The 22158-nt window shown below is 42.6% G+C and overlaps 1 protein-coding gene across 8 annotated transcripts in view; it reads right to left on the bottom strand.

Moving 5' to 3' along the window:
• Nucleotides 1–16237, bottom strand: part of LRRCC1 (leucine rich repeat and coiled-coil centrosomal protein 1) — a 31955-nt gene extending 15718 nt beyond the window's left edge. For 3 of the 8 annotated variants that reach the window (XR_011543323.1, XR_011543325.1, XM_070631384.1), the window contains exons 1-9: nucleotides 15987–16237; nucleotides 13060–13265; nucleotides 12686–12751; nucleotides 8492–8659; nucleotides 6688–6863; nucleotides 6377–6586; nucleotides 4780–4976; nucleotides 4354–4501; nucleotides 3265–3413 (exon numbers count right to left, since the gene is read on the bottom strand). Coding sequence is in view for 4 of the 8 variants with exons in the window: in XM_070631384.1 (XP_070487485.1) it covers nucleotides 3265–3413; nucleotides 4354–4501; nucleotides 4780–4976; nucleotides 6377–6586; nucleotides 6688–6863; nucleotides 8492–8659; nucleotides 12686–12751; nucleotides 13060–13265; nucleotides 15987–16075 (1409 nt within the window). In the remaining 4 variants the exon portion in view is untranslated. The remainder of the gene's footprint in view (nucleotides 1–3264; nucleotides 3414–4353; nucleotides 4502–4779; nucleotides 4977–6376; nucleotides 6587–6687; nucleotides 6864–8491; nucleotides 8660–12685; nucleotides 12752–13059; nucleotides 13266–15986) is intronic. The other 5 variants (XR_011543327.1, XM_070631386.1, XR_011543326.1 and 2 more) reach the window with 3 other exon arrangements.
• Nucleotides 16238–22158: the final 5921 nt, after the last annotated feature.

The following is a 22158-nucleotide window of genomic DNA, read 5'->3' on the forward strand; positions in this document are numbered from 1 at the left end:
CACCCGAGGCTCCCCAATGGGAATGGAGCGAGGCTAGCAGCCCCAGACACAGCTCTGTCTAATACCCCACTAAGTAATACCCACAACACAGAGCAAAGCAAAAATTCATACACATATCAGTAAAAAGAAGAGAAAACAGAATGCCAAACTGTGGGAGGAATTTCAATCATAAGGCAAATGAAACTAAAGTAAAATACAAACAACTCCTAGAACACTCAGGCTTTGCCTCATAAAACTGCACATTTCTGAAAAAAGGGAGGATACGGTAGTCCCTCTTTATCCCAGTGAGTGCCTGAAACCTCGAATAGTACTGAACCCCGTAGACACTACGTTTTTTCCTAGCTAACGGGCAGGCAGCATACGCAATATGGACACGCCAGACAAAGGGATGATTCACGTCCTGGGCAGGACAGAGCAAGACGGAGCAAAATTTCACGCTACTCAGAGTGGCATGCAATTTAACTTGTGAGTAGTTTATTTCTGGAGTTTTCCACTCAATATTTGGGACCATGGTTGACCCTGGGTAACTGAAACCGCGGATCAGAGGGGACTCCACATAGCCTCTCTCTTCCACTGTCTGTCCACGACTCAGGGCCACAGGCTCCGTGTAATCCATCATTACACTGTGTTGGCTTCTGAGGCACCCACTGCAAGCAAGAGTGCTGCTTTAGTGTGGTACTGGCTTAAAAACAGACGCAGAGATCCAAGAAACAGACTCTGGAGCCCAGAAATAAACCCACGCGTATGCAGCCAACTAACGTTTGATAAAGCAGCCAAAGATAGTCTATGGAGAAAAAAGTCTCTCCAATGAATGCTGCTGGGATAGCTGGATATTCACCTGGAAAAACTGAAACTAGACCCCTATCTTAAACCACTCACAAAAATTAACTAGAAATGGATTACAGACTTCAGCGTAAGACCTGAAGCCACGAAACTCCTAGAAGAAAACAGGAAAATAAGCTCCTTGACATGGGTCTTGGTAATGATTTTTTGGTATGACACCTAAAGCACAACAAACAAAATAAAAAAAAAACAAGTAGGACTACGTCACACTGAAAAGCTTCTGAACAACGAAGTGAAAAGACAAGCTATGGCATGGAAAAAATTATTTGCAAACCAGGTATCTGATAAGGGGTTAATATTCAAAATATGTAAAGAACTCACACAATTCAATAGCAAAAACCCAAATAATCCACTTAAAAAATGGGCAAAAGACTTGAACATTTTTCAAAAGAAGATATACGAAGGGCAAACAGGTACATGAAAAGGTGGTCAACATCACTAGTCATCAGGGAAACACAAATCAAAACCACAATGAGACACCACCTCACACCTGTTAGGATGGCTATCATTAAAACAACAAGAAACAACAAATGTGGGTGAGGATGTGGAGGAAAGGGAGCCCTTGTGCACCGTGGTGGGAAGGTAAACTGGTGCAGCCACTGTGGAAAATGATACGGAAGTACCCCCAAACTTAAAAACACCCTATGATCCTGCAATTCCACTTCTGGAATATATCCACAGGAAACAAAAACACTAACTCAGAAGGCTATCTGCACCCCACGTTCACAGCAGCATTATCTACAACAGTCAAGACATGGGGACAACCTAAGTGCCATGGATGGATGAACAAAGAAGTTGTGGTATATAAATACACAATGGAATATCATTCTACCATAAAAAGCAAGGAAACCCTGCCATTTGTGACATGGATGGACCTTGAGGGCACTAGGCTAAATGAAATGAATCAGTCAGAGAAAGACAAATACTGTATAATCTCACTTATATGTGAAATCTAAAAACAAAAAAACAACCACTCTCATAGAAAAAGGGATCAGATTTGTGGTTACCAGAGGAGGGGGAAACGGAGACATGAGTTCAAAAGGTACAAACTTCCAGTTATAAGATAAGTAAGTACTCGGGATGTAATGTACCTAATGCATGTATGATACAAATGAAAGTTGAGAGTAAATCCCAAGAGTTCTCATTACATGGAAAAACCACCTTTCTCCTTTTAGTGTATCTATGTAAGATGATGGATGCTAAGTAAACTTAATGCAGTGATCACTTCACAAAACATCCACCTCAGGCCATTATCCTGTAGACCTTAAACCTACAGTCATGTATGTCAATTATATCTCGGTAAAATAGGAAAGAAAGTGCTGTTTTTCTGAGGTAGTCAGAGGACTGTTAAATAACCCAGTCCAGCATCTTCTTGCATCAGAGACAGTAATCCAGAGACAGCAATTCCCGTAACAAATAAGGCAGGAAGTTGGGGAGCGGTGGCGGAAGAGCTAGCGAAGCACGGCGCACCACAGCGTGCACAATCGCAGGGCCCTCATGGAACACGCGGGGTACTGCAGTTCTCACTACGCTCCACAGGCACGGAGCACGAGACACTCAGGTTGTGGAGGGTAGAAAACATCACATCAGCACCACAGAACTCGACTACTTAAACGCGGAAAGAGCCTGGGAACCGGGCTGGAAGCTGTGTACGTCAATTTACTAATCCATTAAGATCCTAGAAGGAGAATTATCCACTGTATCATCAGACAGGACTTGGAACCAAGAGCAACTTCTAAAACCCTATTTCTTGGCAAATAGCAAGTCTAGAAGCCTAGTGCTCATTCAAGGATAAGAAGAGAGAAAAATCAACAAGAACTCTACGGAAAAGAAATCTTACAACCTTTGAGGAACAGCGTAACTTCACAAAGAATTACCTACAGAAACCAGAAGAAAAAAGTTAATGTAATTTCAGAAAACTGGTATTCTCACAGAATGGAATAAGACAGACCTGTGCGAAAGAATATGATACAGAAAAAACAGATGGGAAATGGGAAATGGAGTGGATAAGATGGAAAAACAGAAAAACAGAAGCATAAGAATTCAGAAACTTGGGCTATCTGGTACAAAGCCCATCGCAAAGAACAGGTGACGGAGACCGAATATGACCCGCAGAGCCCAAGGGAAAGGCATGCAGCCTCGGTCCTCTATAGAAACCGGCGCTTCATGGGAAAGCCCATCCTGCTCTCGCCTCCTGCTGTCCTTCATCGTAACAGCATTTGTCTGACACCTCCCTGGAGGGCGCAAATAAACGTACCCTGAATCCTCCCCTGAATCCTCCGTTTACGTGACAAGCTAACAAAGCACCAAATCTTTCAATAGAACCACACACGTCTGATCCTGTGACGGCCAGTTCAAATGCTTCGGCGCCACGTGCAGGTCTGTGTGCTGCGAGAACTCTGGGTTACGGGCTCCCCTCACCTATCCGTGGTGAGCAGAGCCAGGCTGTGAAGATCCTCTTTTTCACTGGCATGCTTATGCAGTTCGTCAATGTAATCCATAAGCTTCTTTTCAGCTTGTTCAGCTTTCCATCTCTTCTCTCTCTCTTGGTCCAGCTGTTCAATGAGCGCCTAAAAGAAAACAACAGTGTCATGTGAACTTGGAAAAGTTCCCTAACTTCTCACTGCCTCAATTTTCTCCCTTGTGATAAAGGAATACCAGTCTGTAATGCCAAGGGCTGTAGTGAGAACTAAACCAACAAGTGGAAGCAAAGCGTCCAGAGCAGGCAGAGCACGCTCAGCACAGAGCAGCCGCTCAGGAAAGGCGAGCGCTGCTGTTGTTGTCGTCATCGCCGGCACTGCTATTCTCAGTATGAAGGCCTCTAACATTGGAGGATAAGTGGAGAAAACCAATAGCATGAAAGGTGTGAAATATTTTAAAAAGCAATTATATTATTGGAAAGAGTGCACATTACAATCAAAAGTATAACCAGTACTTCACAAGTAAAATAAGGGCAAGGTAATGAAAAATATAAATCAATGGGTACTAAAAATTCTTAAAAACATGAGAATGCTTAAAGCAAACTGAAGAATTTTGAAATTCTTGAAAACCTCCTAATCTGGGATCCATGGGTCCAGAATTGGGTTTCAGGGGAGTCCGTGAAAACCCTGAGATTCCACACACTTTGTGAGCACGTATAAACGCAGACTTCTCTGAGATGGCCCATGGACCTCCTCAGAAATTGAAAAGGGTCTGAGACCCAAAAGTGAGGAACTACCACATGAAGACAGAAGAATTTGAAAACTTAGACCTCTTTTCTCCTTCATGAGAATGTTAACAAATGATTTTACCGAAATCTGATCTTCAAGAAATGCATAATTTCCATTCTTTTAAAAATTACAAAAATAATAACATTACACAAATCTGGAAATCAGGAAGGAAATCACGTGAACTAAAATTACATCTAATATTTTTTGCTCATAAAAACCTGCATTATTTCTCTGGGACTAACTTTGCTTTTAAAACTGAGATTACTCACATTCGTCTTTTTCTTAATCTCTTAAACCATACCCGGTAAGTGGTGTCTTCGGAGCTGCTGTTGTCCACTTTAACCAGCTCAGTCTTCTGCTCTCCTGATTCTTCTAATATGTTAGAGTTCACTATAGATGATCTTATATACAATTCTTTAAAAAAAGGTTGTTTCATCTTACGATTACAACTGCAAAGAATAAACATAGGAAATAACCTAAAGAAATGTACAGTATTTATACTACTTTTCACAACTTAGGAAATGACAATCTATCACAGAGAAATGGATCTTTTTACATAAATTTAGATGAATGTATTGACCAAACCTGAGCCAGTAGGGCTGAAAAGTCAAATGTTTGACATTAGAAAAGTAAAAGATATCACCATGAAATAGCTTTAAGGAAGAGGCCAGCAGGATTACCTTCTGTCTGCGTGCTTTACTTGAATTTCTGTAACTAAAACAAGTACCTGGTCAAAGGGCTGTTGTTTTTACTGTGGTGTTTAATAGTCTGAATAGTTCTGGAATAACACGGGATTTTTGATCTTCGAGGAATTTTTTTATTACATTCTTTCCTGTTTCCAAAGTCACTTTCAGAAGTTACATCTGTGTCTCTTTTTGGTCTGAGATCTTTCTCAGGAACATTATCTATTAAAGAATTAGAAGTCTAGAATAAAAAAGCCAAAGTTTGTTAACAAAAGTTCAAGTCAGTAAAAAGATTAAAATTTGAAATTTCCTAAAATATTATGACTTTACAAGATTCAGTGGTTATAAACTAGGCTATGATTGGGATTAAAGACAGGAGGTTCAGTTTCTGGTAGGCACAAGTAAGCTCCTATGACGCTGACTCTCTCAAGATAACAAGGATAAACTCTGGGAAAAACACAAACAAAACAACAACAAGCAAACACTATTTGGAGGCCCTGAAAAGTGAACAAAAGCAGGGTTATTCTAGTGGGGAGCTGACACTCGGACAAGTGACCAGAATGGAGTGTTTCTGTTTTCATGGGTTTTAGCCTGAGAGCATATCAGAATCAGCACTACATAAGGAGTCTTAAATCGCAGGTGGAAAAACTCCAGACCTTTGGGCCTAAAGGATCAGAGGACAGTATGGAGCAGCCTGCAAGAAGCCTAATAACAAAGGAGGAAAGGAATGAGCTGCTGCCTAAGAGACAAATTCACAGTTTAAGTCAAAAAGCAAGTTAAATGCCTGCTACAACAAAAGCATCAATGCCCTGGAGGCCTATAACGGCACAGTCCCAATGTCCAGGATAAAATCCACCATTACTCACCAGAGGAAGACCCAGACAAACATAACCTACTCTCAAGAGAAAAGGCAATCAAGGGAGACCCAACCTGAGAGGATGCGCTCTTTCAAGTCAGTAGACAAGAGCTTTAAAATAGTGAGCATGGAAAGGGGGTGGGGGAGGGCACAAAGGGTGAAGTGGTGCACCTACAACACGACTAACAATAATGCACAACTGAAATTTCACAGGGTTGCAAACTATCATAATCTTAATAAAAAGTTAAAAAAAAAGTGAGCATTAACTATCCTCAATGATAGAGAAGAAAATATGCTTGTCATGAATGAAAGGATACAAAAATTCAGCAGAGAAACAGACATCATAAAGAATGGAAATTTTACAGCTGAAAAACACAAAGCGTGAAGTAAAAATTGACTGGCTGGGCTTAGCAGCAGAATGACGTGATAAAAGAAAGACCAAGTGAATTTGAAGATAAACACTGAGTCCAAAGAGTTCTCCATTTACTTAAGGTTGAAATAAAAGGTGGGTGGGTAGAAACATCATGAAGTACGGCAGAACAACAAAAGAATTACATAGTGAAGATATGGAGAGGAACAACAAAGAAGAGTATGCCACCTTCCTCCACACTACGACTACAACACAATCCTATTTCCGTAAGTAAAAAATAGACACACACACACCAATGCACTAAATATACATTGTTTCTGGTTGGTCAGCTGGTACCCCATTTTTATTTTACATTTTCTTAACTACTTTTTCTTCAACAAACACATTGCTTAGAAGAATAGGAAAAATAGTTTACTTCATTGAGAAGCTGTAAAATCTGATCATCTAATTTCTGAAGTTTCATCTCATTCTGAAAATCGTTCTCAGGACTAACTTTCTCTGGTTCAGAAGACGGACACGCAGATATAAAGGACGTCAAACCGGCATCTGCTGGTGCACTCGCACACTGGTCCAAGGCGGTGATCTCGGTGATGGGTGGCGTCACCACTGGCACACCATCAGTGATCTACGACACAGAAACAAACCAGAACCCTTGAAGTTTACATTTATTTATTAATCAAAATTTGAAGGTATCTTTTATATTAGAGAAAAATAATAATACTATACCTCATCTTCACTTATATTTAGGGGAGAATCAGAAGAAACTAAATTATCCAGAAGACTTTCAAAGCACTGCAGCTGTGATGAATCCATTTCTGACACACCTACTGGCTCACCAAAGATGTTCTTGCAATCAAGGATTCTAAGCTGCGGCAAAGTCTGCAGCATGACTGCTCTGTACCCTGGGGAAACAAAGCATTCAAAATGAAAACTCAAGCATTACAAAGAAAAAAAGGTGAAATATTTTTAGAATAAACTGAATTTATCAGCTATCAGATATATCACCTGAATGATAAAATTAGTCCTAGAATGCAAATAGTAAATAAAAGTTGCTTTTTCAAAAATAAAAATAATAATATTAAAATAAAAAGCTATTTAGTCCTTCTCCACTAAGTAATCATTGAATACAAAACAAACAAAACACTCCTCCGCACCCCTCTGCAAAACCTCTCCTGATGAAGGTCAGAAAGTTAAAATCATCACTGCTGGATGTATAAATGCATGAAACCAGCAGCGATCCATTCTGGACAGGAAGCCAAAGAAGTCTGGTTTATTTGTAATATGGTAAGTATAAATACAAATCAGGATGATGCGGATAACCACCAGAGCCAGAATTTTGCTAGTGAGGCCTCAAGCATTAGTAAGATTAAACATCCCCACTTCCCTCGCTTAAATTACAAAAAAAGGGTTCAAACTGTAGGAACTAGTGGTTCTTGAGAAGAGGCTATTAGGAAAAAATCCAACTTGTGGGTTAGGAGAGAAAATAAAGTTTAAAAGTAAGATTTTCTTCCAAGAAGAGCATTTCCCCAGAAAAGTGAAATCTGGCTGATTTTCAGGACGACTCTCGCTGCACGGTCTGAGGGAAACAGCTCATCTCAAATCTACTACATTCTTCCGTGAAACACAGTTATCCCAACAGGTCTCATCCTGGGAAAAGCTTCGCATGGCTGCACATTAACGACAGAATGGAGCCCCTGCAGCCAACTTCTAGCCAAGCAGATGTCTACAATGTGCACTCAGAATCCACATTTGCCTCCTATTATTAGGTTCAGCAATTTGAGATAAATGAGTTCTAGAAATGGCAGTCTGGTCTGCTTTATCTTTGCCAATTTCAATGATTCTGAATTAGATCAACTGGCATTTCAGTAGCATCTTCTATATACCTTATTACATTTTCTTCTTTAAAAAATCATTTATCAAGTAGTAATTTAACACAGGGACAGGGTATAAAATTCAAAAGGTACACAGTAAAGTTTTCCTAATATTTCCTGATTCCCAGCAACTCTTTCCACCCTTTCTCCATTTCCTGATCCCTAGCTACTTAACACTGGAATTAGCCACTAATATCAGTTTTTTGTGTCTCCTTCTAGATATCTTTTACATAACTCAGAAAATATACACACCTTACCCTTTGAACAGAATGTTTTGCAACTTGCAAAACACTGTATCTTGGAGCCTATCCTGTATCTTAACCGTGTATCTTGGAGATAAGGGCATATCAGTAGCTAAAGAGATTCTATATTCTTTTTTATGGCTGCATAGTATAAGAATATATCATAATGACACAATTTAATTTTGAGGCATTCACTTATCAAATATAAAACTGTCTAAATAGAATTACTTATCTGTTCACCCCACGTTCTTCTTTTAACAGCAATTTATAAAATAATTTATCTGTAATTATGTTTTTCCAAATATATAGTAAAAAGGTGCAAAGCTTAAGACAAAGACAAGGAGGTCACAAACACAGCTGCCAGCAGCACAGGAGCTTTGAGCACCGGCTCTCACAGAAAGGACTGACCGCTCGTACCTGGTATGCGACACACAGGATTGTCCTCGCCATTCTTCTCCAAAATAAGATTAGTCAAGAAGTGCAATCCTACCAAACACTGAAGTAAGTGATGGATACTATCTATACAATTACTGTGCAGGTCCAGGTATCTAAGTTTATGTTTAATTCCATGAAGGGGCATCAAACCTGCAATAGGAAAAACACTCTTTTGATGTCACAGCAGTAATTTTTCCAACAGCGAAATAAAATTAATTTTATATAGGTTATATTTCGAGAGGCAAAGGGGCAGCATTAATAAGAACTCAGTGCGAACAGCTACATCTAAGGAACAGGGTATCAGTAAGGTCAACTGCTGTTTTGAAGAAACACAGGTTTGGCATCTTTTTGAGGCCTCAGACCAGAGCTTCCCGGACTCCAGTTTTCTTAAAACAAAACAAACGGCCGTCCCCAGGCCAATGCATATACTTACATGAGAACAAGCAAAAAGCAATGGCTGTAGGCTCTCTATCAACACACATTTTTGATTAGCAGACACAAGCAAACACTGGAATTTACTTCAGTTTTGCTTGAATTTGGTTTGAACACGTGGGTGCTCCACGTGATTTAGTTTCCTGGTGATATTTCCCACATGTGCTTATCTAGAGCATGGTACTGTCAGGAATTACGTTTGCAGCAGAGGTACTGGTATGTGGTACATCTCCTCTGCTAGCCTGACTGCAGCTGCAGCTCTGGTGGACAGGGGCAGGTGTGCCACCTTGAGCACTTGCTGTTTCTTTCCTGCCTCAGGACATTCTTCAAAGTGGAGCTTGTTGAGCAAAGGTGCACCCTGGAAGGGTGAGGGGGTTAACAGCTCGAGGGCTCCCCTCCACAAAAGGGGAACTGTCAGTGGACGCACGCCCCACCTCCCTTCTTCTGGAAGGACCATCCTGAGATGCACTCTACACGGCTCCTCACGTCTTATTTCACAATTTACTTAGTTTAGTGCTCTCCATATAAAAATTTGACCTTACTCACCTTTTTTCAATTTCTTCAACCTGACTGGAATGCTCTTCTCTCCTCAACTATTTTTATCTGGCTAACTCCCACTCGTCTTTCTTACAGGGTTGCCTTTATTTTCTTCATAGTCCTTATCACTAACTTCCACTCACCTGTCACATCCTCAGAGAAGTCCTCTGACCACCCCCCACAAGATCAGATTTCCTGTGGTGCATGCGTGCAAGTCCTCGGCACTCCTTCTTGACTGACCATCACATTTCTATGTCCTGCCTCCATGTTACTGGTTCTTCCTCTTATGTTTCAATTTTAGAGTGCCCCAGGGCTCGCTCCTGCTCCTCCTCCTGCATCCACGTGCTCTCCAGAATCTCCTGTAGTTTCATGGCTACAAATACCATTGATGTGCAAATCTACGTTTCCAACCGTGGTGCCCCACCACAAACTGCAGGTTATACACAGACATACACACACATGTCTAATAGGGTTCTCAAATTTAAGACAGAAACCTTAATTCTCATCCCCTGATCTCTAAACCTGTTCCTCCCCCAATCCTTCCCACGTCAGGAAACAGTCCCATCATCCACCTGTTACCACCGAGAACACTCATAATTATCTTCCTTTTCTCCTTCATTTCCTCATCCCAGTCCGTCAGCAAGTTCTACGAACTCTATCTGCAAACACCTCTGCTTACCCCTCCACACTAATTCCACCCTCCACCAAGTCTCCACCATCTCTCATCTAGACCACTGGAACAGCTTCCTCACTGGTCACCTGACTTCCACTACTGTCCTCCTGAAAGCCGTTCTTCACTCGCTCAGCAGCCAGAGCGATCCTTCAAAAACACATCTTATGTCCCTGACTTGTTTAAAGCCCTCCAGTGGCTTCCTATGGCACCCAGAATAGGAAACCTTTCACCTGCTCGTGAAGCTGTGTGTGGTCTGGCCTTTGCCTACTTTCTCACTTCTTTTCTCAGCACACTAACCCCTCGTCCGCTACGCTCCAGCCACTCTAGCCTTCTTTCTGTTCCTTTACCACAGCAAACTTGATCATGCCTTAGTGTCTTTGTATGTTCTTATCACATACACGGCTGTTATCTATTGAAGGATTTCTGAACATACAAAATATTATCATTCTAAGAATTATCTATTAGAACTTACAGGGTTTTCTATTATATTCCCTTCATATTCTTTATCACTATCTGATATTGTCACTAAAATTCACCTTTTTTAGCTGTCAAGACTAATGCACTTTAACAAACATACAGAATTGTGTAACCACTACTACACCTGAGGTATAGACCATTTCCATCACTCCAATCAATGCATTCCTATGTAATCAATTTTCTCTCCCATCTTCAACCTCTGGCAACTAATGATCTGATTTCTGCCCCTATAACTTTGCCTTTGTCAGAATGTCACATAAATGGAGTCATGCAGTATAGCCTTTTGTGTCTGGCTCCTTTCACTTAGCAAATTCTTTTCAGATTTATCCATGTTGCTAAATACAAGGGAAAGGAACAATGGAGGAATCAATAGTTCATTCCTTTTTACTGCCAAGCAGTATTCTACCATGTGGATGTATCACCATTTGTCTATCCATTTACCATGTGATAGACATACAAGTGGTTTCCAGTTTTTGGAGTCCATGAACAATCATATAAACATGATTCTATAAAAAGCTGCATAATCATATAAACATTCACATGCAGAACCTTCATTAGACATGCTTTCATTTCTCTCAGATAAATACCTAGGAGCAAGATTGCATGATTATTTGGTACGTGTATGTTTAACATTCTACGAAACCTTCAAACAGTTTTCCAAAGTAGTCGCACCATTTTGAATTCTACTAGCAACGTATGCAAGCTCTAGCCGCTCCACAATTTCACCAGCATTTTGTGTTGTAAGCTTTTAAAACTGCATCTCTTCTAGTGGGTGTGAAGTGGATCTCATTATGGTTTTAATTTGCATTTCCTCAACTACTAAGGATGCTAAACTTTTTTTTTTCATGTGCCTACTTGTCATTTGGATATCCTCTTGAGGAAACGTCTGCTCAAAGCTTTTGCTTATTTTGGGGGGGTGGACATGATCTTACCTATTTGTTTTTCTTCCTCACTACAACGAAAGCCCTGTGACAGAACCTTACCTGTCTGCTGCTGCTGTTTCATTACTAGAGAACTGTTTGATACAGTGATCCTCAATAAATACTTGAGTAAATAAATGAACTGTGTTATCCAAGATTCACAGTTTTCAGACAAGGAAACTACATCCAAAAGTAATATACAATGCTCAACATCACACAGCAGTGAGAGAACTAGAGTTCATACTCAATTATAATACTTTCATGTCTTCAGGGAAAACAGTTTCAAAAAATTAAAAAATTGCTGCTACTTCAGCTTAAGGGTAAGGACTGGATTTAATTAACTATTTTTGTACACTAAACACCTAGTAGAGGGTAATATTTTTCTAGTAGGGGAGAAAAACAAACAAATGAATAAGGTTCTTCCAAATATTGTTAAGGATTATGAAGATAGAGGAATTCTGCTAGTTCTAACAGATTATTCTAAGAATAATTATGACACTGTTCATTTTATCAGCTGTATCACTTTAACCTATTAAAAAATGGGTTGCAATTTTTAACTTTCTTAGATATGCTAAAGCCAAAAAGAAAAAAAACACTTATTTGATCCTCAATTTGCAATAGCATTTGGAATGGTATATACCTACACTGTCCAATGATGGTAGCACTAGCCACATGTGGCTTTTTAAATTTAAACTAAAACTTAATTAAAATCATAAATCAGTTCTTCAGTGCACTAGTCATATTTCAAGTGCTCAAAGGCCACACTTGGCTATTGGCTGCCATACCAGACAGGAGATGTAGAATATTTTCATCATCATAAAAAGTTCTAGTGGAACTATGCCTCTTCATATAATGGTATATTGGATAATTATCTAAGATTAAAACATTTTTCTCCCAAAGTAGGTCTTTCCCATCCAAGTTTTTCCTACTCCTGATCATCCTAGTTTTTAGTTACTATTTTTTATTCAGCTGTAGCTTTGGCACCAATGAAAAAGAATTATGACTGAAGCACATTGTCTAGGTAAGATTTTTGGTCAAAAGTTGGATTATTCAGTTTTTCAACATGCTGAGCTCAGTCTAACTCATCACATGTGGCAAACATTGAGCATTACAGAAAACATAAGCATAGCTACTTACCACTAAGATCATTTATGTGGTTATAGGATAAATTCAGTCTAGTCAGATTAATTAGTGCTTCAAGTCCTAAAATAAAATAAAAGCCTTTATAGGATTCAAATAATCAATTAATTAGAGCTATATAGTTATAATGCTATTTCAGACTGTTTCGAAGTAAATCTACAGACTGGTAACAGTGAAATCAATTTTATTGGTATTTTGAGAAACACACAAAAAAACTGATAACTTTTCTGGAAGAAAACTTTTTATATAATGAATTTTAGGGTCAGTTTTCAAAAGTTGGAAATTTATTCCATTCTTTTGGAAAGAATAAGAAAAATGTACTTAAAACCATCTTCCTTATGCAAAGTATTACAAGAAAATCACTTACAAACCTTCTATTTTTGTGATCAAATTGCAGGACAAATTTAAAGTGCATAGTTTTGTCAGTGTGTCGAGCCCTTCGATTTGAGTTATTTGATTAGATGACAGATCTAAATGTCGTAAATTCCAAACATGATCAATGGCTTCGATCTTTGAGATGTTATTGCAATGAAGATTGATAGCATGAAGAGTTGAATCTAAGGATAATTCTGATATGCTGAAAAAGAAAATATATATTATCAAAAACAAGTAAAAATGGATTTTAAAATCATGCCCAAATAATTAAAATTAACCAAACAGCACGCAGACAGTAAGTGTATGCTCTACTCTTTCTGTAATGAAACCTTCCCACGCACGGAGGCCTTGACCAACTGTCTCATAAAGCACAGTGGTCTTGACACCACTAAAGGGTGTTTTGGACCATTTATGTAAACAATAAACCCACTCAGGTGCGGCAAGTGACCCTGGGCATTTCTAGCTTCCAAGTGCAAACACAGTCATCAGCATACAGCGCAGGCAGGAACGGGAGAGGCCCTGGACGCATATCGCATATCGCCCCACTGCAAATCTGCACTCTACCACTGTTTTTGTTCTATCACTGGAGTAGATGAGTCAACCTCTCTAAGCCTCAGTTTCCTCATCTCATTTAATCCTCACCACAACTCTAAGCAGAAGGCATCATAAAGATACTCAAGTTTACAGAAATTACATAACTTGTCCCAGTTCTTGTAGTTATTCCCTAATTGAGCCGGTATAAAGCCAGATGTGGCACTGTAGTTTGTAACCTTACTTTCTTCACTGTCTTCAATGGCTGCTTAACCCAGAATGCAGTTCATTTCAAAAGAAACCACTAGTTATTGCTATTTCTAGTGAAAAACTCCACCCTCCCTTGTTGAAATCTGGAATGCACCTCCCCTCATCTCTTCATTGTCTCAGTTACTGCTATTTATCACTGGAATCTCTCCTGAAGATAGTCCCAGGCATACAAACTATAGTGCACGGGGTTCAGAGGCCCTGGATGGAGGCACCGTCAGGAGCCATGACACAATGTCACAGATATCCGTTCTATGTTCTGGAACAGCTATGGTAAAACTGCAGGAAACTTAATCCTAAAAGCAGGGAAATGAGAAGTTTAGCAGTCAGGGGGTAAAGGGAAAACAAGGAAATCCGGTTTGCTTCCAAATTAGCATTAAGAATCCCAAAGTTGGGGCTGGCCCCGTGGCCGAGTGGTTAAGTTCGCGCGCTCCGCTGCAGGCGGCCCAGTGTTTCGTCGGTTCGAATCCTGGGCGCGGACATGGCACTGCTCGTCAGACCACGCTGAGGCAGCGTCCCACATGCCACAACTAGAGGAACCCACAACGAAGAATACACAACTATGTACCGGGGGGGCTTTGGGGAGAAAAAGGAAAAAAATAAAATCTTTAAAAAAAAAAAAAAAAAAAAAAAAAAAAAAGAATCCCAAAGTCAAAATTAAAACAAAAAAACACTTTGAATATGCCATAAGGTCATTTAGCCCATCTCTTAGTCTTCAGAATGAAGCATAATAACCCCTGGGAGAAAAAGATCACCATTTCTAAATTTCAAACCAGCAATCTCTAAATGTAACTGTTTGAAATATTTTCCAACTATCTAGCCTCTGTCATTTACTGAACTATTATTTAGTGCCAGAGCTTATGTACTATTAACTCATGCTCTTAATGACAGCCATTTACCTTCCAAAACATTTCAGTTTCTGGAAATTAATACTGTGCAGATAATGTGGTATCGTAGAAAAAGCAGACAGGGAAATTAGACAGAAACGGGCTTGAATTCAAACTTAATCCCTCACCAGCTGCATGAAGTGGGGAAAGTTACCTAGATCCTCTGGGTCTCAGGTTTGCCGCTGGTAAAATTACTACCCTGCACAACTGTTGTGAGAATGAGTCATGATATATACAGCAAGCACACCTAGGTGACATTCAGCATATGGCAACTGCTAAATATAAATGTAAATATTCCCTTGAAAAACATCTTCCCGGGGTTTCCGGCAAATTTTAGATCAGGATCAGAACAGGATGCTTTAATTACAGGAGCAAGGAGCACACCACAAAGGAACAGCACGTGCAAAGGCACAGAGAAGCCCACTATGGAACTGCCTGTAGCTCGGCGTGGCTAATCACAGAGCGTAACCAAAGAGGAGGGAAGACTGAAAAGATTGGCGGGGACCAACCAGTAACGCAGAACCAAGCGCCCCGTAGCCCCGCATAAATCCGGGCTGCATGAAAGAGGGAAACGGCGAAGTAAATATGGGATGTTTACTACTTTGAAAAAGCATGTGAACATCACAGCGCTCTGCAAACGAGAGATCAGCATGGGGGTACGGAGAAGCGAGGCACAGCCCATGAAGGGCAGTAAACCCTAGCTCCGCGGCTGCCCCTCTTCTCCCGGCGAGGAGGAGCAGATGAGACAAGACAGATCCCGAAGACCAAGCGATCCGGGGCAAGCAAGGGCATGATGACAACCAGTAAACGAAGGAGAAACCGCGAGGCAGGGGGGCGCTCAGAGGCTGGTGCAGAACCAGGCGTGGGGGAGTTCCAGGCTGCTCCGCAGGCCCGGGAGGAGGGGAACGGGGACTGTCCGGTCCTGCACTCAGCTGAGCCGCCCGGGGATGCTCGGGGCGCTGCCCGCTGAGCCCGCCGCCCCGCTCGGGGATGCACGGGCAGCTGCCCACTGAGCCCGCCGCCCCGCTCGGGGATGCACGGGCAGCTGCCCACCGAGCCCGCCGCCCCGCTCGGGGATGCACGGGCAGCTGCCCACTGAGTCCACCGCCCCGCCCAGGGATGCGCGGGCCTCTGCCCGCCAAGCCCGCCGCCTGCCCCGCCCGGGGATGCGCGGGAAGCTGCCCGCCGAGCCCGCCGCCCCGGGATGCGCGGGCCGCCCCGCCGCCCAGCGCCCTCACCCCCGCAGGCCTTTGTCCATGAAGCACACGTCCGCGCAGCTGCTGTCCCCGTCCTCAGGCTCCCCCTCGGCTTCCCCCGGCGCCTCCATGGCCCCGGCAGCGGGGCGCTGATCTTAACCGGCGTCGGCGTAGGTCCGAGCGCCGCACACACCCCCGCGGGGCGCGGAAGTCGGCCTGGGGGCGGGGCGAGGGCTCCAACCGACGGCCGGCGCCCTCCCGCCCCCGACGCCGCACGGCCGGAAGCCGGGAGCGGGCAGCCGGAAGCCGGGTCCCTCCACAGGCCTCCCCTGCCTTTTACGGCGTGGACGGCGCGACTCTGGGACTCGCCGTAAAGCAGACGTCTCCTGGCGTGTGGCTGGGGGCGGGAGGGGATCGCTCCTGTGTGGCTTCCGTGCTGGCGTCTGCGTTGTGGGGACCCCTCTTCCGAAGGCGGGTTCTCTGCAGGTTGCGTTTGCATCCCTGGAGGGCTGCAGACCCAGGAGTTGGCCCCGCGGCTCGGCAGCTCACGGTGCTTCGGGACACGTGTGCGGGATGCGCTTCCCTGGTGATGCGGGGCAGGAGGAGGTGCGCTCTGGGTGGGCGGTGCCCCCAGCGCTGCAGAGGATGGAGGACTCCCGGCGGTGGGGCATGGGGGCGGGGGTGGGGGTGTGAGGCTGACTGAAAGGAAGTTGCTGATGATGGAGCAGAGCCTTGCTAGGTCAAGGGGAACTCTGGGAATGGGGGCGACCCAGAGGGGAAAACGATGCCCAAGTAAAGTGAAAGATCCCTCCTGGTTAGTAGAACAGAGAAATGATGCGGGGTCGGTGAGCCGAGGAGTTGAAAGAAAGATTTCTTGGACTCTCAAGATCTGGCAGTAGTGCTCTTTTATTTAGAGAATAGTATAGAATAGCATGGGGACAGGACCCGTGGGCAGTCAGAGCTTCTGCTGCTGCCAGCATGGGGACAGGACCCACGGGCAGTCAGAGATGCTGCTGGCATGGGGAGCTGCTGCTGCCGCCGCTGGCATGGGGACAGGACCCATGGGCAGGCAGAGCTGCTGCTGGCATGTTGCTGTTGCTGCCGCTTCTGCTTCTGCTGCAAAGTTGGGTGGAGAGTAAGGCTAAATGTAAGTCATAGCTATGTGAGTTATCTCTTTACAAGACAAAGAATACATAAAAAAGTTAAAATGGTATCAGTGCCTGTAGGGTCCGGCCATTTGGCGGTCCCACAACTTTTAGATAAGAATCAAACCGGATTGTGTAAATGGCAGAAGTCACCGCTTGAATTTTATCCTCAGCTAAAGACAAAGGAGGATTTGGGGAGGGGGGGGGGAGTGTCAGTTACATGAGGTTGCCAGACAGTAACCAACTTAAGTTCCTGCCTCTGGCATTGATTAAGAGCTTCTAGAGATAAGCCATCTCCCTTCTTCCTGGCACAGAGGGGGAGGCATCTTCACAGATAGAGGTTTCCCTTAGAAATGTAAATGTTTCCCAACAAAGGAGCAAGCAAATTCCACTCTTCGGAGCCTGAATCTCATCTGTAGTTTTAAAAGTAACCAGCCTAAAAATCCTCATTTAAAATTAAGCAGCCTAAAAAATCCTCATCAGAAGGACCCACAACTAGAATGTACAACTATGTACCGGGGCTTTGGGGAGAAAGAAAAAAAAGATTGGCCACAGATGTTAGCTCAGGGCCAATTTTAAAGAAGAGAAAAGAACCCTCCTGGTTAGATCACTCTTTGAGTCATGGGATTATTTAAAAATGGAGACAAAAGGCATATCTCAACTTGGAACCCGTCATCGTCATCCTGAACTAAAATCTTCATGGTCCCTCATTAGCTGTCACATAAGGGTCTAACTTTGTATTCTAACGTGGAAGATACTTCCAGACGTAACTGTCACGTTTGGTTTAGCCATGTCTGTCGTATTCTGAAACTGTAGCCACAGTGCCCTGTTCCTATGAGCACTGCTTTGCAGTGTGTCTGCAGCTCCCTCCACCACCGGGCGGAGGCGGAAACTCCACTGGCTCCTGCTGCCCTGGCTGCCCTGTGAAGAGCCTGGGCTGGCCGCCTGGAGGCCGAGGGGGTCTGTGGAGCAGAAACTGGCCACCCAGCTAAGAATGCACAGATGCATGCCTCGGTCCTGAAGAGCTTAGCTGGAGCCAGCCCAAAGTGCCGAGTAACAGAAATGGGAGCCAAAGGAACAGTTTTGTTTTAAGCCAGTAAATGCTGGAGAAGATGTGTTATGTAGGATTAGATGACTGATAAGGCCACTAATACTATGCCTGAGTATCAATTAAAATAGAGATTTTCAATGGGAATAGGTCTTACAGTCTTACATAAAGCAAATAACTGATGTAAGAAACAAATTATATTAAACATGCTGGATCTTTCCTCCAAAATCATGGGCATTATAATTAATCAAAATACTGATTGTAGTTAGTGGCATTGAAAAACTGTAGGTTGTATCTGAGTTGCCTCAGCACTTGAGGACTGATTATCTTTTTAAAATGATGGTTTGATGAATTCATATTTCTTTTTTTTTTTCCTGTCCAGACCCCCAGTACATAGTTGTGTATCCTAGTTGTAAGTCCTTCCAGTTCTTCTATGTGAGCTGCTGCCACAGCATGGCTGCTGACAGACAGGTGGTGTGGTTCTGCACCAGGGGAGGGAACCGGGGCCACTGAAGCAGAGCATGCCAAACTGTAACCACTAGGCCATCAGGGCTGGCTCAAATTAATATTTCTACGGTTTGCCTGATTTTTTTTTATTACGTATCCTTAGAAACCTGCTGTTTAGCTTCTAATTCTTTATTTGCAAAACAAAATTTGGTAAATTAGTCTTGTTCCTGAAACAGGTTCATTTTTGTCTGTCATCGGGAAAGCCAAACACCGAGACAATGAGATTGCAGCAGAGAGTTTAATCACAAGGCAGCCACGTGAGGAAACAGGAGAAGGAGTCTCAAATCTGCCTCCCTGAAAACAGGGTCTCAAGGATAGTCATGGGGTGACGGGCAAGGTGGTCTGAAATGTGGAGATAGACGGTTGCAGGTGAGGACAGGTGAGTGAATGGATGGTCTGTGCAAGCGTAGTCAGACTCCACGCCTCTTCATAGGACCCATGCTCACAAAATGGTGGCATTAGCATGATCTGAAGGTGGAGTTTTCAGTCTCTTTATTTCAACAGATTGCTTATTGGACATCTGCGTGGGCCCAGTTGATGAGCTGGTGGTCTCCACCAGCCTGAAGTGGACAAAGGGTTCTAATTCCTGTAAAACAGCTCACACTTCCATTACACCCCTCACATGACCCAGGGAGATGTTATCTATAGGAGCCTAGTGGGAGTCAGAGAGCATATTGCCCAAGCAGCGCAGTTAACAATGGGTGGGTTAAACAGCTAAAAGCTATAATCAGTAATTGCAGAAAGGAAAAAACACTTCAGTTACTAGCTACTTAATCATCAGTGACTAACTGTTTACTGGTTTCAGTCTCTATAGGAGATCTCAATTCTAAAATTTAAAGAGTCTATTGTTAATATTCTAAATAATCTGTAATCAACAGTTTTCAGGTACTACACTCTGTAGTTTTGTGTTTTTAAACTGTGCTTCAGTCTGCCTTGGGCTTGCTTTATGTCATAGATATGAATATTCATGAGGTGCAAAATGGGCACTGTATCTGGACTCAATCTTACTAGTATGACATCAAGCATGAGACAGGCATCTAAGTCAGGCTGGGGGCGGTGAGGGGGCCTTCTTGGAAAGGCAGAGAGAGGAGTGTCTATTGTGGAAATGGTGAGTTGTTTAGAAAGGCTGGTGTGTGGTGAGGGCATGTGTGTGCACGAGGCGGCAAGAGGTGCGGACAGAAAGTCGTGCTCAAATCAGGTTTTGGAGAGCCTGCTGTGGTCAGCGGAGAAGTTGGTATTTGGTCTGAAGGAAGGTGGTGGTGGGGTGACGGTGTGGGGGGTCACAGCAGCTGTGAGAGCGAGATTGGGAGGAGATGCAAGAAAACAAGACCACAGAGTATTTAAGCGGAAGTGACAGGATTTGATGTGTGTTTATAGCATTATCTCTGGAAACTGAGTGGAGGCTGGATGGGAGGCAGGAGACCAGAGGTGAGCATGTAGATTAGGAGGTTGTTGCTGTAAACCAGGTGGGAAAGACCAGGGCCTGGTCCTGGGGGTGGGAATGAAGAGGGGGACATTCCTGTGGAGTAGCTTTTATAAGCTTTATTGACTGATTTGGAAGTGGAGTATAAGGCAGCTATGGTGTTTCTCCTTTCTCTTGATCTTGATAGTTTTTGAATATCTTTAGTGTCTTACTGTGCTAGCATGAGATCAAAATGCAATGGTTGTATGACATTCTGTAATTTGTGTTTGTCTTCTATTAGAATCAACATGGCACTTGTATGCTCATCTCTCAGATAAGATGCACAAAGCTATCATTTGACTCTTATTTTTCCTAAGGAAGATTCGCACTGAGCTAACATTTGTGCCAATCTTCCTCTATTTGTTAGGATGTGGGCCGCCAGCACAGCATGGCTGCTAACAGAGCAGTGTAGGTCTGCTCTGGGGAACCAAACCCTGGCTACTGAAGCAAACCATGCTGAACTTCACTACTGGGCCACTGGGGCTGGCCCCCATCATTGGACTTTTTAACCATCTAAAATATATGTAAGCTTTTTTTCAAATAAAACTGAAAGCCCATAAATGTTATGATGACTGTACATACAGATCTCAGTGTAGAACATTAGGTCAATGGTCTGGGCACAGAAGGTCAATCCCCTTTGTGACTTCTGGCCCTGACAATGTTTGCATTGCCCATGAATTCTACTCACTTAGTTGTATACACCACTCCCTGCCAAACACATGCTGTGTTTGTACCTCTCTCTCTCTCAACCTTTATAGACCATACTATTGTAGTTTGTGTTTTGTTGGTGTATTATTTTATTTATCCAGAATATTTGGAGAGGTAGTTCTTCTCAAAACATGAATTTCCCAGATCACTGGACTTATTTCAGAGACTAGTTCATAAAATTTAAATTTTAGTGGAATATTTTCTAATATATTCCTTATACTATCCTGCATTCTTAAATTATATCAAATATAATTTAACAGATTCTTAAAGTCTTATTGTTGTCATAAAAATTCATTACTATATTGTGTGGAAACATACTTTTTCGGATTAGAAAAATATTTTTTCTGATAAATAATAATGTATGCTAATTATGGAAAATGTTGAAAAGTATTAGAAAATGAAATAAAGATCACTTGTAATCTTACCACTTATAGAAAGACACTACTATTAGTTTTTTGTTATATCTCCATTTAGTCATATCTATGCATGTACACATATGTGAACATGAGTAGTAATAAAATTTGTTATAATAAAATTAAACATTCTCTGGATTAAAAGGGAATCTCAAAAAAGTTTGGTATCATATGAGACACGTTCACTGACGACAATAATAACATGTACTTGAACAAAATAAAGACTCTCTCACCCAAAGTAAAGCATATGCAACCTGACATTTAAGAACCGTACTCCAGGGGCTGGCCCCATGGCCGAGTGGTTAAGTTCATGCCCAGTGTTTCGTTGGTTTGAGTCCTGGGTGCGGACATGGCACTGCTCATCAAACCATACTGAGGCAGTGTCCCACATGCCACAACTAGAAGGACCCACAACGAAGAATATACAACTATGTACCGGGGGGCTTTGGGGAGAAAAAGGAAAAAGGAAAAAAGTTTAAAAAAGCCATACTCCTAAATAAATGTAAATTGCCGTTTTAAGCTATATGATAATTAAAGCAATCCATATCAAAACCTGTGGAATTTCGCCAAAATTTTTCAGGAGAAAACTAGAACTTTGAATGGGTCTATTAGATAACACAACAACAAAAGAATGAAAATTATTGAGCAAACTTTCAATTCAGTAAGCTGGAGAGAAGAGTGATGTGGGTAAGATAGTGGAAGAGGATGTCCCTGCCCTCATCCCCCTAGGAAACACCAATTTAACAGTGTCACATGCTCAGAACACCTCTACGAGGAGTCCAGAAGCCAGTTAAGAAGTCGCAGAACTTCAGATAGCACAAACGAGAAGGCTCCATTGAAAAGGCTAAGAGCAGTGTCACTTCCCCATTTCAGCCCGTCCCCGAGCCTGCACACCTTGGCCCCAAGAGAGCGTGTGGCCTGAGACCTTCCA

The sequence above is a fragment of the Equus przewalskii genome, chromosome 8 (assembly GCF_037783145.1).
Source record: "Equus przewalskii isolate Varuska chromosome 8, EquPr2, whole genome shotgun sequence".
Taxonomy (NCBI): domain Eukaryota; kingdom Metazoa; phylum Chordata; class Mammalia; order Perissodactyla; family Equidae; genus Equus; species Equus przewalskii.